This window comes from Pristiophorus japonicus, chromosome 15 (assembly GCF_044704955.1).
Source record: "Pristiophorus japonicus isolate sPriJap1 chromosome 15, sPriJap1.hap1, whole genome shotgun sequence".
Lineage (NCBI taxonomy): Eukaryota > Metazoa > Chordata > Chondrichthyes > Pristiophoridae > Pristiophorus > Pristiophorus japonicus.
The window spans coordinates 15,577,821-15,591,409 of NC_091991.1; the positions used below are offsets into that span (position 1 = coordinate 15,577,821).

Here is a 13,589-nt window from a genome sequence, read left to right on the forward strand (position 1 = left end):
AGCCAGTGTCGGAGCAGTGCATGAGAACAGAATTGCCATCTGCTACAACTATTTGAAGCTGTGATCAGTAATCAAGTGCCCCCTGATTAAAGGGGGAGGGACACTCCAAAAACTTTTCAAGTGCCCCCTTGGTTTTTTTTAGGGCTACTTCCTGAAATTGCGGTCAGTTTTAAAGGGGTAAAGACGGCGAACGCTGTTATTACCCACCTGCGAAGCCAGCATAGGCTCGACGGGCCGAATGGCCTCCTGTACTGCGACCATTCGAGTAAACTCTGGCCGCTGTTAACTCGGTTTCTCGCTCCACAGACGCTGCCTGACCTGCTGAGCACTTTCTGTTATTTTAAATTTCCAGCATTGGTGACATTCCCTTTCTTCTGTTGCCGCGGGGCGGGTGTTTACCGACGCGGCGGGCTAAGGTGACGACAACACTTTGCAAGTCTGAATTCGCGTGGAGTTCCTGAGCCGCGAGTGAAGTTTGGGAAAAATGCCATTCAGTTCACTGCACAGGCTGTTCTTGGCCAGACTGTGTCGAGCTACAGATCATGCTGTGGTTGCTCGTTTTGGAAATGCAGGTTGCAAAGGCGGCGAGAGCCCCGGGAGGGTCGCGGGGAGTGGGAGGCAGGAGCGCCCTTGGACTGGGCTGAGGGCTGTGCTGGTTCGATCGCCGCACCACACCGCACCTCGCTACCTCTTCCATAACGGCGAGACCCGGCGAAGATTTCACTGCTCTGCCAGTTGCCCAGCTGTCGATCCCCGGGCAAGTTACGAGAGTGCATTTCGCACTTCTGTCGAAGAACCAGAACAGTTCTGGAGCGAATGTGCCCAGGAGATCTCGTGGTTCAAACCCTGGCAAAAAACTCTCGACTTTTCAAGTCCACCATTTGTGCGCTGGTAAGTTACGTTTTTAAACTGTAAGACTGTGTGCTTCATAAAGAGCTTGGTTAATAATAATGCGTACAGAACCAGTGAACCAGTATAAATAACTTGCATAGGATTGCATAGGATATACAGCACAGAAACAAGCCATTCGGCCCAGCCAGTCCATGCTGGCGTTTAGGCTACACACGCGGCTCCTCCCGTCTTTCCTCATCTAAATCTATCAGCTTAACCCTCTAATCCCTTCTCCCTCATACTTAGCCAACCTCCCCATAAATGCATCCAAACGATTTGCTTCAACCACTCCCTGTGGTAGCGAGTTCCACATTCTCACCACTCTTTGGATAAAGAAGTTGCGGCTGAATTCCCTATTGGATTTCTTGGTGACTATCTTATATTGATGGCCTCTAGTTATACTCTTCCCCACAAATGAAAACATAGAAACATAGAAAATAGTTGCAGGAGTAGGCCATTCGGCCCTTTGAACCTGCACCATTATTCAATATGATCATGGCTGATCATGCAACTTCAGTACTCCATTCCTGCATTCTCTCCATACCCCTTGATACCTTTAGCTGTAAGGGTCACATTTAACTCCCTTTTGAATATATCCAACGAACTGGCCTCAACAACTTTCTGGACTTCCCCAACATCGAGGACATTCTTCCTGCATCTAACCTGTCTAATCCAGTCGGAATTTTATATGTTTCTATGAGATCCCCTCATTCTTCTAAATTCCAGTGAATATAAGCCTAGTCAATCCAGTTTTTCTTCATATGTTTCCACTTGTGGGGAAGATCATAACTAACTAGGAGTCAACACTTAGAATTCCATGTGTTAGGTGGAATTAATTAACCTATGGAGTGGTTCACATGGCATAAAGTGTAAGAAGGAGATTAAAGCAAGTTATCAATCACCTGGACCAATGGCCCAGATTGTGCAGTGGTAATGACGGTGGATCTGCCAGTGTTCCCCGTCATTACTCTGAAAATGACCGTAACTTCAGGATTTAGTGCATGCGCAGATAAACGTGGAAATCCTGAAGTTGAGGTCAATCTTCACTGTGGAACTCCCCAGAGCCATCAATCAGTGAAATCACATGAACTGATGAAAACGTCCCCTTTTTATAATTAATATCGCAGTTTAAAAATGCTCCAAAACTTCGAGCTTTGTTGAAAGAAGTTTAACTGGGTTTTTAATGGCGTACTGACTCTTGAAATGCTCTGTCCCTGAAAATCTAATTTTATATTTGTGAAATGTTAAATTTTTCCATTAATGGGATTGGTCCCGCCACAAACTCCGTTCCCTAGCCACTGACTCCATCCCTCTCCCCAACTTCTGTCTGAGGCTGAACCAGACTGTTTGCAAACTTGGTGCCATTTGACCCTGAAATAAGCTTTCGACCACATATCCACAGCAGAACTAAGACCGCCCATTTCCACCTACATAACATCACATGTCTCCGCCATTGCCTCAGCTCATCTGCTGCTGAAGCCTTCATCCATGCCTTTGTTACCTCTAGACTTGACTATTCCAATGCACTCCTAGCTGGCCTCCCACATTCTACTCTATGTAAATTAGAGGTGATCCAAAACTCGGCTGCCTCCGTCCTAACTCGCACCAAGACCCGCTCGCCCATTACCCCAGTGATCGCTGACCTATATTGGCTCGCGGTTAAGCAATGCCTTGATTTCAAAATTCTCATCCTTATTTTCAAATCCCTCCCTATCTCTGTAATCTCCTCCGGCCTCACAACCCCCCTGAGATGTCTGCGGTCCTCCAATTCTGCCCTCTTGAGCATCCCTGATTTAATTGCTCAACCATTGGTGGTCGGCCTTCTGTTGCCTAGGCCCTAAGCTCTGGAACTTCCTGTCAAAACCTCTCCACAACTCTGCCTCTCTTTCCTCCTTCAAGACGCTCCTTAAAACATACCCCACCTGCGCTAATTTCTACTTATGCGGCTCAGTGTCAAATTTTTTATCTCCTAATACTCCTGTGAAACGCCTTGGGACATTTCACTACGTTAAAGGCGCTATATAAATACAAGCTGTTATTGTAGGCATGAACTGATTGGGCCGAATGGTCTGTTTCTGTGCTGTATATCCTATGTAAGAGTTAGAAGTTTAAAGTTGCTTATAATATTTCAGATTCTACCTTAATCATATGTGCATCTCCCAGACTTTATTTTGCTCTCTGTAAAAAGTAAATTAGAATCTATGCATTTTACTTCCTGGTTTGCTGTCTGAGAATCTTCAATGTGATTGGCAGCTTAGCCAGCTTGATGACATCACTATTCCTGGATGTTTAGGATTCGTTTGATTGTAGCACGTAGATTCAAACACAGGTTTGGGGAGCCCTTCGAGGTCAGCGGCAAGCGCCGTCACTTCATCACTGACCGCAAATTCTGGGTCATTATATCTTTGAAATATAAATTTGTGATCATAGAAATTTAAAGTACAGGGTATGGTCATTTGGCCCATTCGCCTGTTGTGGTTCTCTGAAAGAGCCATCCACAAAGATGAATTCTCCTGCCTTTTCTCCATATTCTTTTGCATTTTCCTTTTTCCAAATATTGAACCATTTTCCTTATTAAAGCTATTATTGATTCTTCTTCCAAGAGTACTTTTGGTAGGGCATTCCATGTCCTAACAACTCTCTGTTTTAAAAAAAAACTCCTAACTTTTCATTTCATTCTTTTGATCTTAAATTTATACCGTCTCTTGTTACCAATTCATTAACCAGCGGAAATACTTATACCTGATTTACTTCATCAGTGTCTCTCATAATTTTGATACCTGAATCAGATCTCTAATTAACCTTCTTTGTTCTGGTGAAAAGAGCTGCAGTTTCTCCAGTCTTTCATTGTATCTAAAGCCTCTCATCCCTGGTTTTATCTCAGTGAATATCTTCTGCACCCTGTCCATGGCCTTCAAAGGCTTCCCAAACTAAAGTGCCAGAAATTAGACGCCCTGGCCCAAAACGTGCGGACCTGTTGATGGCGAACTGGCAGCGTTCGCTGTCACTTCATCTTTGAAACTAACATCAACTTCCGGCTTTAGCGCATGCGCAGTCTCTCGGGAAAATCCTGAAGTTGTGGTCTGTCATTCGCTGCTCCAACACAGGCTGTGGACCAACTGTCCTCCCCCCAGAGCCAGCCATCAGTAAAATCACTGAACTGACCAAAACTTCCCCTTTTCTGAACAAATAGCGTATTTGGAACCCCATTAAAGGTTACATCTGTTCAAATGAGGTGTAACTGGGTTTTTAACGGCAATCTGAGTAATAACTATTGATAAACAACTGTTCTGGCCCTGAAAAACTGATCTTGTATTGATAAAATGTCAGATTTCTCCATTAAGTTAAAAATGATTAGATTTTAAAATCAATATAAATTATTTTTTTAAAAAGCATTTGTTCATGATATTTCAACTTTTACCTTAACCCAATGTGTATGTTCTAGTCTTTATTTCGCCCTCTGCAAAATTTTTTAAGTGGTTATTAGTGCTATCTTTTTCCTGGTCTCTCTGAAAATTCTGTAATGTGATTGGTTGGTTAGACAGCTTGTTGACGTCACGGCAACTCGTGCTACGTTTAATGCAACTGAACGTTGGAAAAGCCAAACTTCTCGCCAAAGAGATCAGAGGCCACAGCCTCTGTGATTCCCCTTCCTCCCTCCCCCCCCCCCCCCCGCCTCCACGATATTGCCCCCACTCCCCCAGCCTCCAGGATCTCCCCCGCCAACCTCTGATCTCGCCTGATCTCCACAACCTAGTCCCCAGCCTCTCTAATCTCCCCTGCACTGGCCTCCATGATCTCCCGCCACCAACCTCCAATCTCCCCCTGACCTCCACGATCTTCCTCTTTCTCCCTTCCCCCCCCCCTCGGACTACAGGATCTCTTTCTTCCCCCAACCTCCATGATCTTCCACTGACCCACGATCTCTCCTCTCCGCTCCCCGTCTACGACCTACCAGCGTGGGCCTTCCTGCCCGCCAGCCAGCCAGTCTTTCGACCCCGACTGGGAATCCGAGAAATTTTAAGAAAAAACATGAGGTCCTGTTGTTAAATTTGGCAGGTCCTCCGCGTTACTCACATTTCCTGGCCGCTTCAGCCCCTCCCCTTGCTCCCCGCCTCCCTTTAAATATCAATTTCTTGGTATCCAGTTCAGATCCAAGGGTGTCCTATTGTTACATCTCTGGATTATGCTAATGTTTAATTAGATACCGGGCCTTACTGGCGCAATCCTGACTCAGGCTGCTTATAGGAGAGACCAGAACTGCTGTACCTGAGAGAATATCTAAAACAGACCCGAAACCCGTAACCGAAATGTACCTGAGAAGTTGGGATGGAGACACCTGAATGTTTCTAACTTGGTAGGTCATAGCCGGGGAGCGCAGAGGAGAGAGTGATCGGGGGTCGGTGGGAGATCATGGAGGCTGGGGGGAGATCATGTAACCCATAATTCCTTCTCTATCTTGAGAACAATCAGGCACTGAGCACCCTGCTAGTTCTGCACTGAAACGTGTTATAATAGTTTTATGTGGATCTATCATCCATACCTTCAAAAAGAAGAGATAGGCAAAACACACTCAAACTTTTAGAGAATTATACAGTGACTGGGTTTGTTACAAGAATGACTAGGGCACTGAGCTTATGCAAATGGGTATTATTTTTGACAGTACAGAAATCGCGTCACCGGGACTTGTCATCAGTATGGTGATAGGTTTGGTTCCCTACTTGCGTATACACTGAAAACAACAGTTGAGTCAGATTATTGCAACATTATGGCAAACAGATGGCCAGATAACAGTAGGCCTTACAAAGATCAACTCAATGTTACAAGGTTTCAAATTGTTCAACAGAGGTCTGAATTGAGCATAAATTACTAGCAGATTTTTTTTGCGATTGGGGGGGGACCTGAGAGAACTAACTGCATTAGGTTGGAGGAAATCAGGCAGTCTATTAGTTCAATATAGGCAGATGAAACATTACACCCAGATAGATTCACAACAATTATAACCATAATAACGTTCTTCTTTAATTTGCACCACTTCATTTATCACGGTGGTGTGCAAAATGTAGTCCAATGCAGTGAATGCTAGAAATGCCTGTAGAATTGATCTTGTTATATAGTGCGAGGCCCGCTCATAATAAATATTTTGCGTTCAGCACAGGATGTGCTGGGAGTACTGCAGGATCAAAGGCATATTATTAGAAACCAGCAAATCTTAATGGACTGCTAAAAGCTGTCCCTCAAAGCAAGGTTGATTACTCCAATTCTGTTCTGCATGATTTTCCATCCTTCACATGCCATAACCTTCACCTCATCCAAAATACCACTTCCTGTATCCTATCCTACAGTAAGTCCTGCTCACCCATCAACTCTATCCTCACTGACTTACTTTGATTCCCAGTCCCCCAAAACTTTAAGCTAAATAAAACCACTTATTTCCACCTCCGTAACATCGCCCGTCTCCGCCTCTGCCTCAGCTCATCTGCTGCTGAAACCCTCATCCATGCCTTTGTTACCTCTAGACTTGACTACTCCAATGCACTCCTGGCTGGCCTCTCACATTCTTCCCTATGTAAACTCCAGATCATCCAAAACTCGGCAGCCCATGTCCTAACTCGCACCAAGTCCCGCTCGCCCATCACTCTTGAACTTGCCGATCTATCTACATTGGCTCCTGGTTAAGCAACGCCTCGATTTCAAAACTCTCATCCTTGTTACAAATCCCTCCATGGCCTCGCCCCTCCATATCTCTGTAATCTCCTTCAGCCCCACAATCCCCCGAGATGTCTGCGCTCCTCAAATTCTGATTATAACTGCTTAACCATTGGTGGATGTGCCTTCAGCTGCCTAGGCCCCAAGCTCTGGAATTCCCCCCCTAAACCTCTCTACCTCTCTTTCCTCCTTTTTTAAGCCGCTCCTTAAAGCCTACCTCTTTGATCAAGCTTTTGCTCACCTGCCGTAATTTATTCTTATGTGGCTCGGTGTCAAATTTATTTGCTTTGTCTTAAAACACTCCCGTGGGTTGTTTTGCTACGTTAAATGTGATATATAAATACCTGTTGTTGATAAAGATTCTCATCCTTGTGTTTAAATCCCTTTATGGTTTCACTACTTCTTCTTATTTCTGTAATGTCCCTACAGCCCCTTCCCCTGAAACTCTCTGTTACTCTGTCATGTATGCAGACCATGTATACTAACAGTATAGTCACATAAGATGTGCCACCAGAGGGCACTGCGGTGGGAGACCTGAGGGTCACCTGCATAGGTGTGCAGGGCCCAGTATAAAAGGCTGCCCACCATGCTTGTGCCTCACTCTGGAGTTACAATAAATGGGACTCAAGTCACAACAGCTCAAGTACAATACTAGACCTCATGGAGTCATTCATAAGAGTATTACGGACACAACACTCTGACTCCAGCTTCTTGTGTAATTCCCATTTCCTTTCACCCCATCACCGGTGAGCGTGATTTTCGCCACCTAGGCCCCACGTGCTGAAATTCTCTCCTGCAACCACTCTGCCGCCAGCTTTCTTCCCCCTTCAAGACTACTCTCAAAATGCACTTCTTTGACCAAACTTTTGTTCACACTCTTCTAATCTTTCCTTCTTTGGATCAGCCTTTTTTCTCTTGCATCTCTGTGAAGCTCCGTGGGATGTGTTTCCATGTTAAAGGTGCAATATTAATATATCTTGCTGTTTATTTCTTTTTAAATGCACAGAACCTTCTATGCACTGTCATCTTTCTATATGCTTTAAGGCACCCATATTCTAAAAATGCTAATGGAAATTCACACTAAAAATAGATAGCATTCTTGCAAAAGAAAACTACAATGTAGATTTAATTAGATTATCTTGGTGCAAATGCCTGTTGCTGTTAGAATGTGTAGCATGGATACATTTAAGGGTAAGCTTGGTAAGCACATGAGGGAGAAAGAAATGGAAGGGCTGATGAGGTTAGATGAAGAGGGGTGGGAGGAGGCTTGTGTGGAGCATTAACAGCGGCATAGACCAGTTGGGCCGAATGGCCTGTTTCTGTGCTGTAGATTTGATGATGATGATATAATGTGTTTTGATTCTGTGGCCCATTAAATATGGTAAGCATAATGCCAGCTATGCTGCCAACATAAGATGTAAGATATCTGCATAGTGCATGTTTACAAAATCCCAGAAGGTGACTGGCAGCCTAGTCACTGGAGTCACGCATCGCTCTCTTTCCGATGTATCTCCCTTTCCTGTTTGCTTGCAGGAAGAGGTTGTACAAAATGGGTGAGAGTGCATGCAGTCAGAAAAACAAATATCAAAGCTGTGATCCATAACTCTTTGTGAGGAGAAGTCCATGGAGTTCCTGGGCATGGAGGGGATTGAGGAGGTTGAAGCTGGAAGCTTTCTCCAAGCTCACATCTAGTATCCTATGCTTTTCATTCCTTATCTCTTCATTCACTCATTCTCTTCCCCCCCCCACACACTGAGCCAGAGCAGCATTTCAGTATAACACTGATATGTCTTTATGTGTAGCTGTGTTTCAAGAGGTGTCATACTACAAAAGAAAGGCTTGCATTTATATAGTGCCTTTCGCATGTAGTGACATCCCAAAGTGCTTTACAGCCAATGAAGTACTTTTTTCCTGACGTATAGTCACTATTATAATGTTGGAAATAAGGCAGCTAATTTTTGCACAACAAGCTCCCACAAACAACAATGTGATGATTGACCAGATAATCTGTTTTTTTTTTAGTGATGTTGATTGCGTGATAAATATTGTCCAGAAGAACACCAGGATAACTCCCCTGCTCTTCTTCAAAATAGTGCCATAGGGTCTTTTACATCTACCTGAGAGGGCAGGTGGGGCCTTAGTTTAACATCTCATCTGAAAGATGACACTTCCACCTGTGCAACTGCCCCTCAGTATTGCACTGGAGTGGCAGCCTAGATTTTTGTGCTCAAGTCTCTGGAGTGGGACTTGAACCCACAACCTTCTGACTCAGAGGCAAGTGTGCTACCCACTGAGTCACGGCTGACACTATACGCATTATAAGATACGTTCCCACTGCTCCTCTGACATATTCACTATGGTGGAGACAACGAGGGTATGCCAAACACACTGCACAGTTTGGGAACATTCATGGCGGAGTCCCCTACCCACATGTGCAGTGAAGCATGATCGCTTGACTGGCATGCAGACTGCTCGGGAGACCTTCTGCAACAGGTGTATTGAGTGTAGGCTTGCCTGGGGCTCTTGGGCTCCTGTCTACAGCAGTGTGCCTTCTCTGAATTCATCATGTTGGGATACCAGGTAATGCTGGGCGTGAACAAAGTTATTACTGTCTCGTGGTCTCTTCTCACACAGATCATTTTATGTGGAAGTGCCCAGCAGCAAGGGAATAACTGGAGTTGGCAGGGACGATGGAGATGTCCTACAGGGTAGATGCCACATCTATATCTCCCATCCATTCTAGTCAAATGACAACTGAGTATACAAGCCCAGGCAGTTCCTGCATAAGGTTCTTGTTGCTGTAGGGCATCTACTGACCAGGATACTAAGTAACATCTACTAAAAGTTTATAAGCAGTTTAATTTAGGTAATTAGAAAGTTGAAGAAAAGCTTGCCTTTCTGCTGTATATTTCAGGTTTGTTGATGGAGAACTTAATGTGTGCTATAATGCACTGGACCGTCATGTTGAAAACGGACTGGGAGATCAAATTGCCATCATTCATGAGAGTCCAGTTACTGACACCAAACAATCCATAACCTACAAGGAAGCTTTGGAACAGGTAATGCAGACTTCTCACTAAACTTAAGTTTCTTTGTGCTTTGATGCTCGAGAGTCATTGCATTCTGGAGTTCGCCTCAAAGACCCTTCAAAACAGTCCTCGTACTGTACTACACTAATAAGGAAGGTGGTTGATCTCTCTGCCATTCTCTTTGAATAATTTGAAGGTCCTGAGTTGAACAAACCACCTTTAGTCTGTACTACTACTTTAAGAAAGGGAATACAAGAAGGCAACGCAATATTGATATAGTCACAAGATGAATTGGACACGGGGATGAAGGCGAGGATATTTTATACTCGTGCAAGGAAGTTGCCTTAAATCGCTATCATTGTCTGTGTCCCCTCCGTCACATGTATCTCTGATAAAGCATAGGGCAACAATGAGATGAGAATGGCAGCTGATTTCCTATTACCAGCAATCAGTCTGTACTCTGTCTGGCTTGCCTTGAATGCTTCCCCATGCTCCTTCCCCACTGGAGTCTCTGCTTGAAGACATTGAACACTGACTCTGTGATTGCAGAGTGTTTGTCTTGTCTCTCTAGTTATAGCTATAATATGCAAACATTTGTGAGTGATGGAAAGGGGTTGTGAGCCTTCATTGGCTTGGTGTTGATTTTTGATTGCTCTTCAGTGAAGCACATCTGTAGTTTGTACTACGATAAAGATGTAAATAAATTGTTTGATCTCGCAGATGGAGCTGTTCAGTAATTGTTTTCCTTAGATACTGCCCATCTGTAAATCACAGCTGTGATATTATGGCCCTGTAGTGCACCTTCTCATTCTAGTGAGAGGCTTGTGCCTGTGTGTCCTAAGCTCCCTGTTTCTCATCTGAAGCTGTGAAGGCAGCTATAATGGCAGCAAAATCCATGTTGCTGTTCGCCTACTTTTGGTTTGTTTATCCTGACAGCATCATCTGTGAAATAGATTTAGAGGAGAACATTCAAGTGATTGCTCACGCTGTATTTTCCAATGTATTAATCCCCACTCCCTGTCATCCTCCTGTGCCCCCCCCCCCATCCCCCCATCCCCCAATCCCAGCTATGCATACTTTTTAGCAACTAGCCCACCTGATTCTGACATTGTAAACATATGCCAGTATGGAGGATACTTGCTGGGTGATAGCACCATACCTACAAACCTACCCTTACTAATGGCCTCTACGATTTCTCTCCCAGAAAGGCTTATGCCCATCTTATCATGAAGTTAGCTGATTCAGTATTGCTGGTCTCCCACTTGTCCTAGTCCTCTCCTTCTAGTTGCGTATTAAAGTGGTCCTGTTGAGTCTCAAAATCTCGGGTATTTTCTTGAAATATCTGTTTGTGAATAGCTTATTTGTATAGCACTATTTGTGCCATTGTCACTTTCATTTTAGCGTATAGCAGATAAGTTTTTGCAGGTCTGGTTACAATATATGGCACAATTTGTCAATAGTTTCCTTGGTGAAATGTAGCCTCCTCTTAAGGGTCCTCTTCACTCTCGCCGACGATCAACATACTGTCTTCAGCAGTACTGAGTCCTGATGGTCCTCCTTTTCAGACCGTGAATCCCCTTGGATCTTGTGTTCTTCCCACTTTTCTCCTTAAACAACATATCCAGCAACGTGACACTTGCTGCTGCACCTGTGCTATATTGTGGACTGAAATATTTGAGCTGCTGCTTGTATTGTGTGTCTCTGTTGAATCTCCGCATCAATGTCTGCCTTTGCTGATAAGCGGCTCCCGAGATATGGGAAATGGTCCATGTTGTCGAGGGCCGCGCCGTGAATCTTGATGGTTGGAGGGCAGTGCTGTGCGGTGGGGATAGGCTGGTGGAGGACCTTTGACTTACCGATGTTGAGCGTAAGGCCAATGCTTTCATATGCCTCAGTGAATATATTGACTATATCCTGGAGTTCAGCCTCAGAATGTGCGCAGACGCAGGCGGCGTCCGCATACTGCAGCTCAACGACAGAGGCTGGGGTGATCTTGGACCTGGCCTGGAGGCGGCATAGGTTAAACAGCTTCCCACTGGTTCTGTAGTTTAGTTCCACTCCAGCGGGGAGCTTGTTGATTGTGAGGTGGAGCATGGCGGCGAGGAAGATTGAGAAGAGGGTTGGAGCGATGATGGCCTTTGGCCGTCTGAGGAAAAGAGTGTTTGAAGACCAGACCCTCAAATCTACCACTGAGCTCATGGTCTACAAGGCTGTAGTAATACCTGCCCTCCTGTATGGATCTGAGGCATGGACGATGTATAGAAGACACCAAGTCGCTGGAGATATATCACCAACGATGTCTCCTGCGGATCCCCTGGGCGGACAAGAACACCAATATTAGTGTCCACATCCAGGCTAACTTCCCCAGTATTGAAGCACTGACCACACTCGATCAGCTTCGCTGGGCAGGCCACATAGTTCGCATGCCAGATACGAGACTCCCTAAGCCAATGCTTAATGCAGAGCTCTGTCATAGTAAACGAGCCAAAGGTGGGCAGCGGAAGCGTTACAAGGACACCCTCAAAGACTCCCTGGTAAAGTGCGACATCACCACTGACACCTGGGAGACCCTGGCCAAAGACCGCCCGAGGTGGAGAAAGTGCATCCGGGAGGGCGTTTTTGTTCTTCGAGTCTCAACACAAAGAGATCAAGCGCAGGCAGCGGAAGGAGCGTGCGGCAAACCAGCCCCACCCACCCCTTCCCTCGACGAATGTCTGTCCCACCTGTGATAGGGTCTGTGGCTCTCGTATTAGACTGTTCAGCCACCAGAGAACTCACTTTAGGAGAGGAAGCAGGTCTTCCTCGATTCCGAGGACTGCCTATTATGATGATGTGTCTCTGTGCTGGAGACCATTTCGCCCTGCTGATTTAATGCTCCCCTTTGTAATTTATGCACCGTGGACTGGAAAGGAGACCAGCAAATTTATACTTTTGATGTTTAACAAGCCCAAAAAGACTGTTAGCACAGGGTCTACATGCCAAGGTGGTTTGGACCCTAGTGGAATTGAGAACCTAGGCAAAACTTAGTAAGAACACAAAAATTACCAAACATTAGAGCACACATAATATGCGCATTGGCTCTAATACATGGAACAATTTTGCCATCTCAATAAATTCAAAATATTGGTGCAGAAATGCTCCTACAGTCACTGATGAGTTAACAAATGGATGCATGACGATTTACACCATTGCACATAAAGGATTGTAGGTGAGGGATGAGGAGATCCACAATTCTCTTCTCGTCTAACAGCAGTATACCAGTTTACCGTAACTGCAATACAATTTGCATTAACCAAAAAAAAATGTTTGACAGAACAAACTTAGTTCTTCCGTGCAAGCCAATTTGTTTCAGGCATAAGCATCAGCATAACATTGAACGATAGTTAATCTTTAATAGATACACTGATAATATGATTGCACGAGCAAATGTTACTGACTTTTTAGACCGATAAAATTAGAGCATGGGTCTTCCAGCTAAGCCAAACGACTGTGCCTTCTTTATCAGGGATTTCACTGGCTGTAATTCTGTCTGATTGGATCCCATGCAACATGAGTATTCAATAATGTGTCTGTGGTTCATAATTTTCATCTCCATTTTCTAGGAGTGCGCTCAAAGGATGTTCATTGAGATAACAGAACTCTTTTTCATTAAAGTACAAGAATGATCTTGAAAAAATAATCTAAACTTTGAGCAGCCCTCTTTCATATATTATAAAGTTTGAGAAATTTAGTTTAGATGAAATTGTTAAATCTCCTAGCCTCCTCGTTTGGAGGGGGAGGGGAGGTGGGGGGGGGTTCGGACAGGGTCGAGACCTCGTGAGGGAAGTCGGGGGAGATGCGAAGGTTTGGGGGGACCAGATCTTGGGGGTGGTGGTGAGGGGGCGGGGGCAGGGTCGGAGACCTCGTGGGGGAAGTTGGGGGGGGGGGGTCATTGGACGCTGGGATGGAAGCTGGATCCAG

The 13,589-nt window shown here is 45.0% G+C and overlaps 1 protein-coding gene across 1 annotated transcript in view; it reads left to right on the forward strand.

Moving 5' to 3' along the window:
• The first annotated feature begins 463 nt into the window (after positions 1–463).
• The window catches only part of acss3 (acyl-CoA synthetase short chain family member 3), a 95,369-nt gene continuing 82,243 nt past the window's right edge, over positions 464–13,589 (forward strand). The window contains exons 1-2 of the mRNA XM_070901571.1: positions 464–891; positions 9,515–9,659. Coding sequence (XP_070757672.1) covers positions 485–891; positions 9,515–9,659 — 552 coding nt within the window. The 5' untranslated portion in view covers positions 464–484. The remainder of the gene's footprint in view (positions 892–9,514; positions 9,660–13,589) is intronic.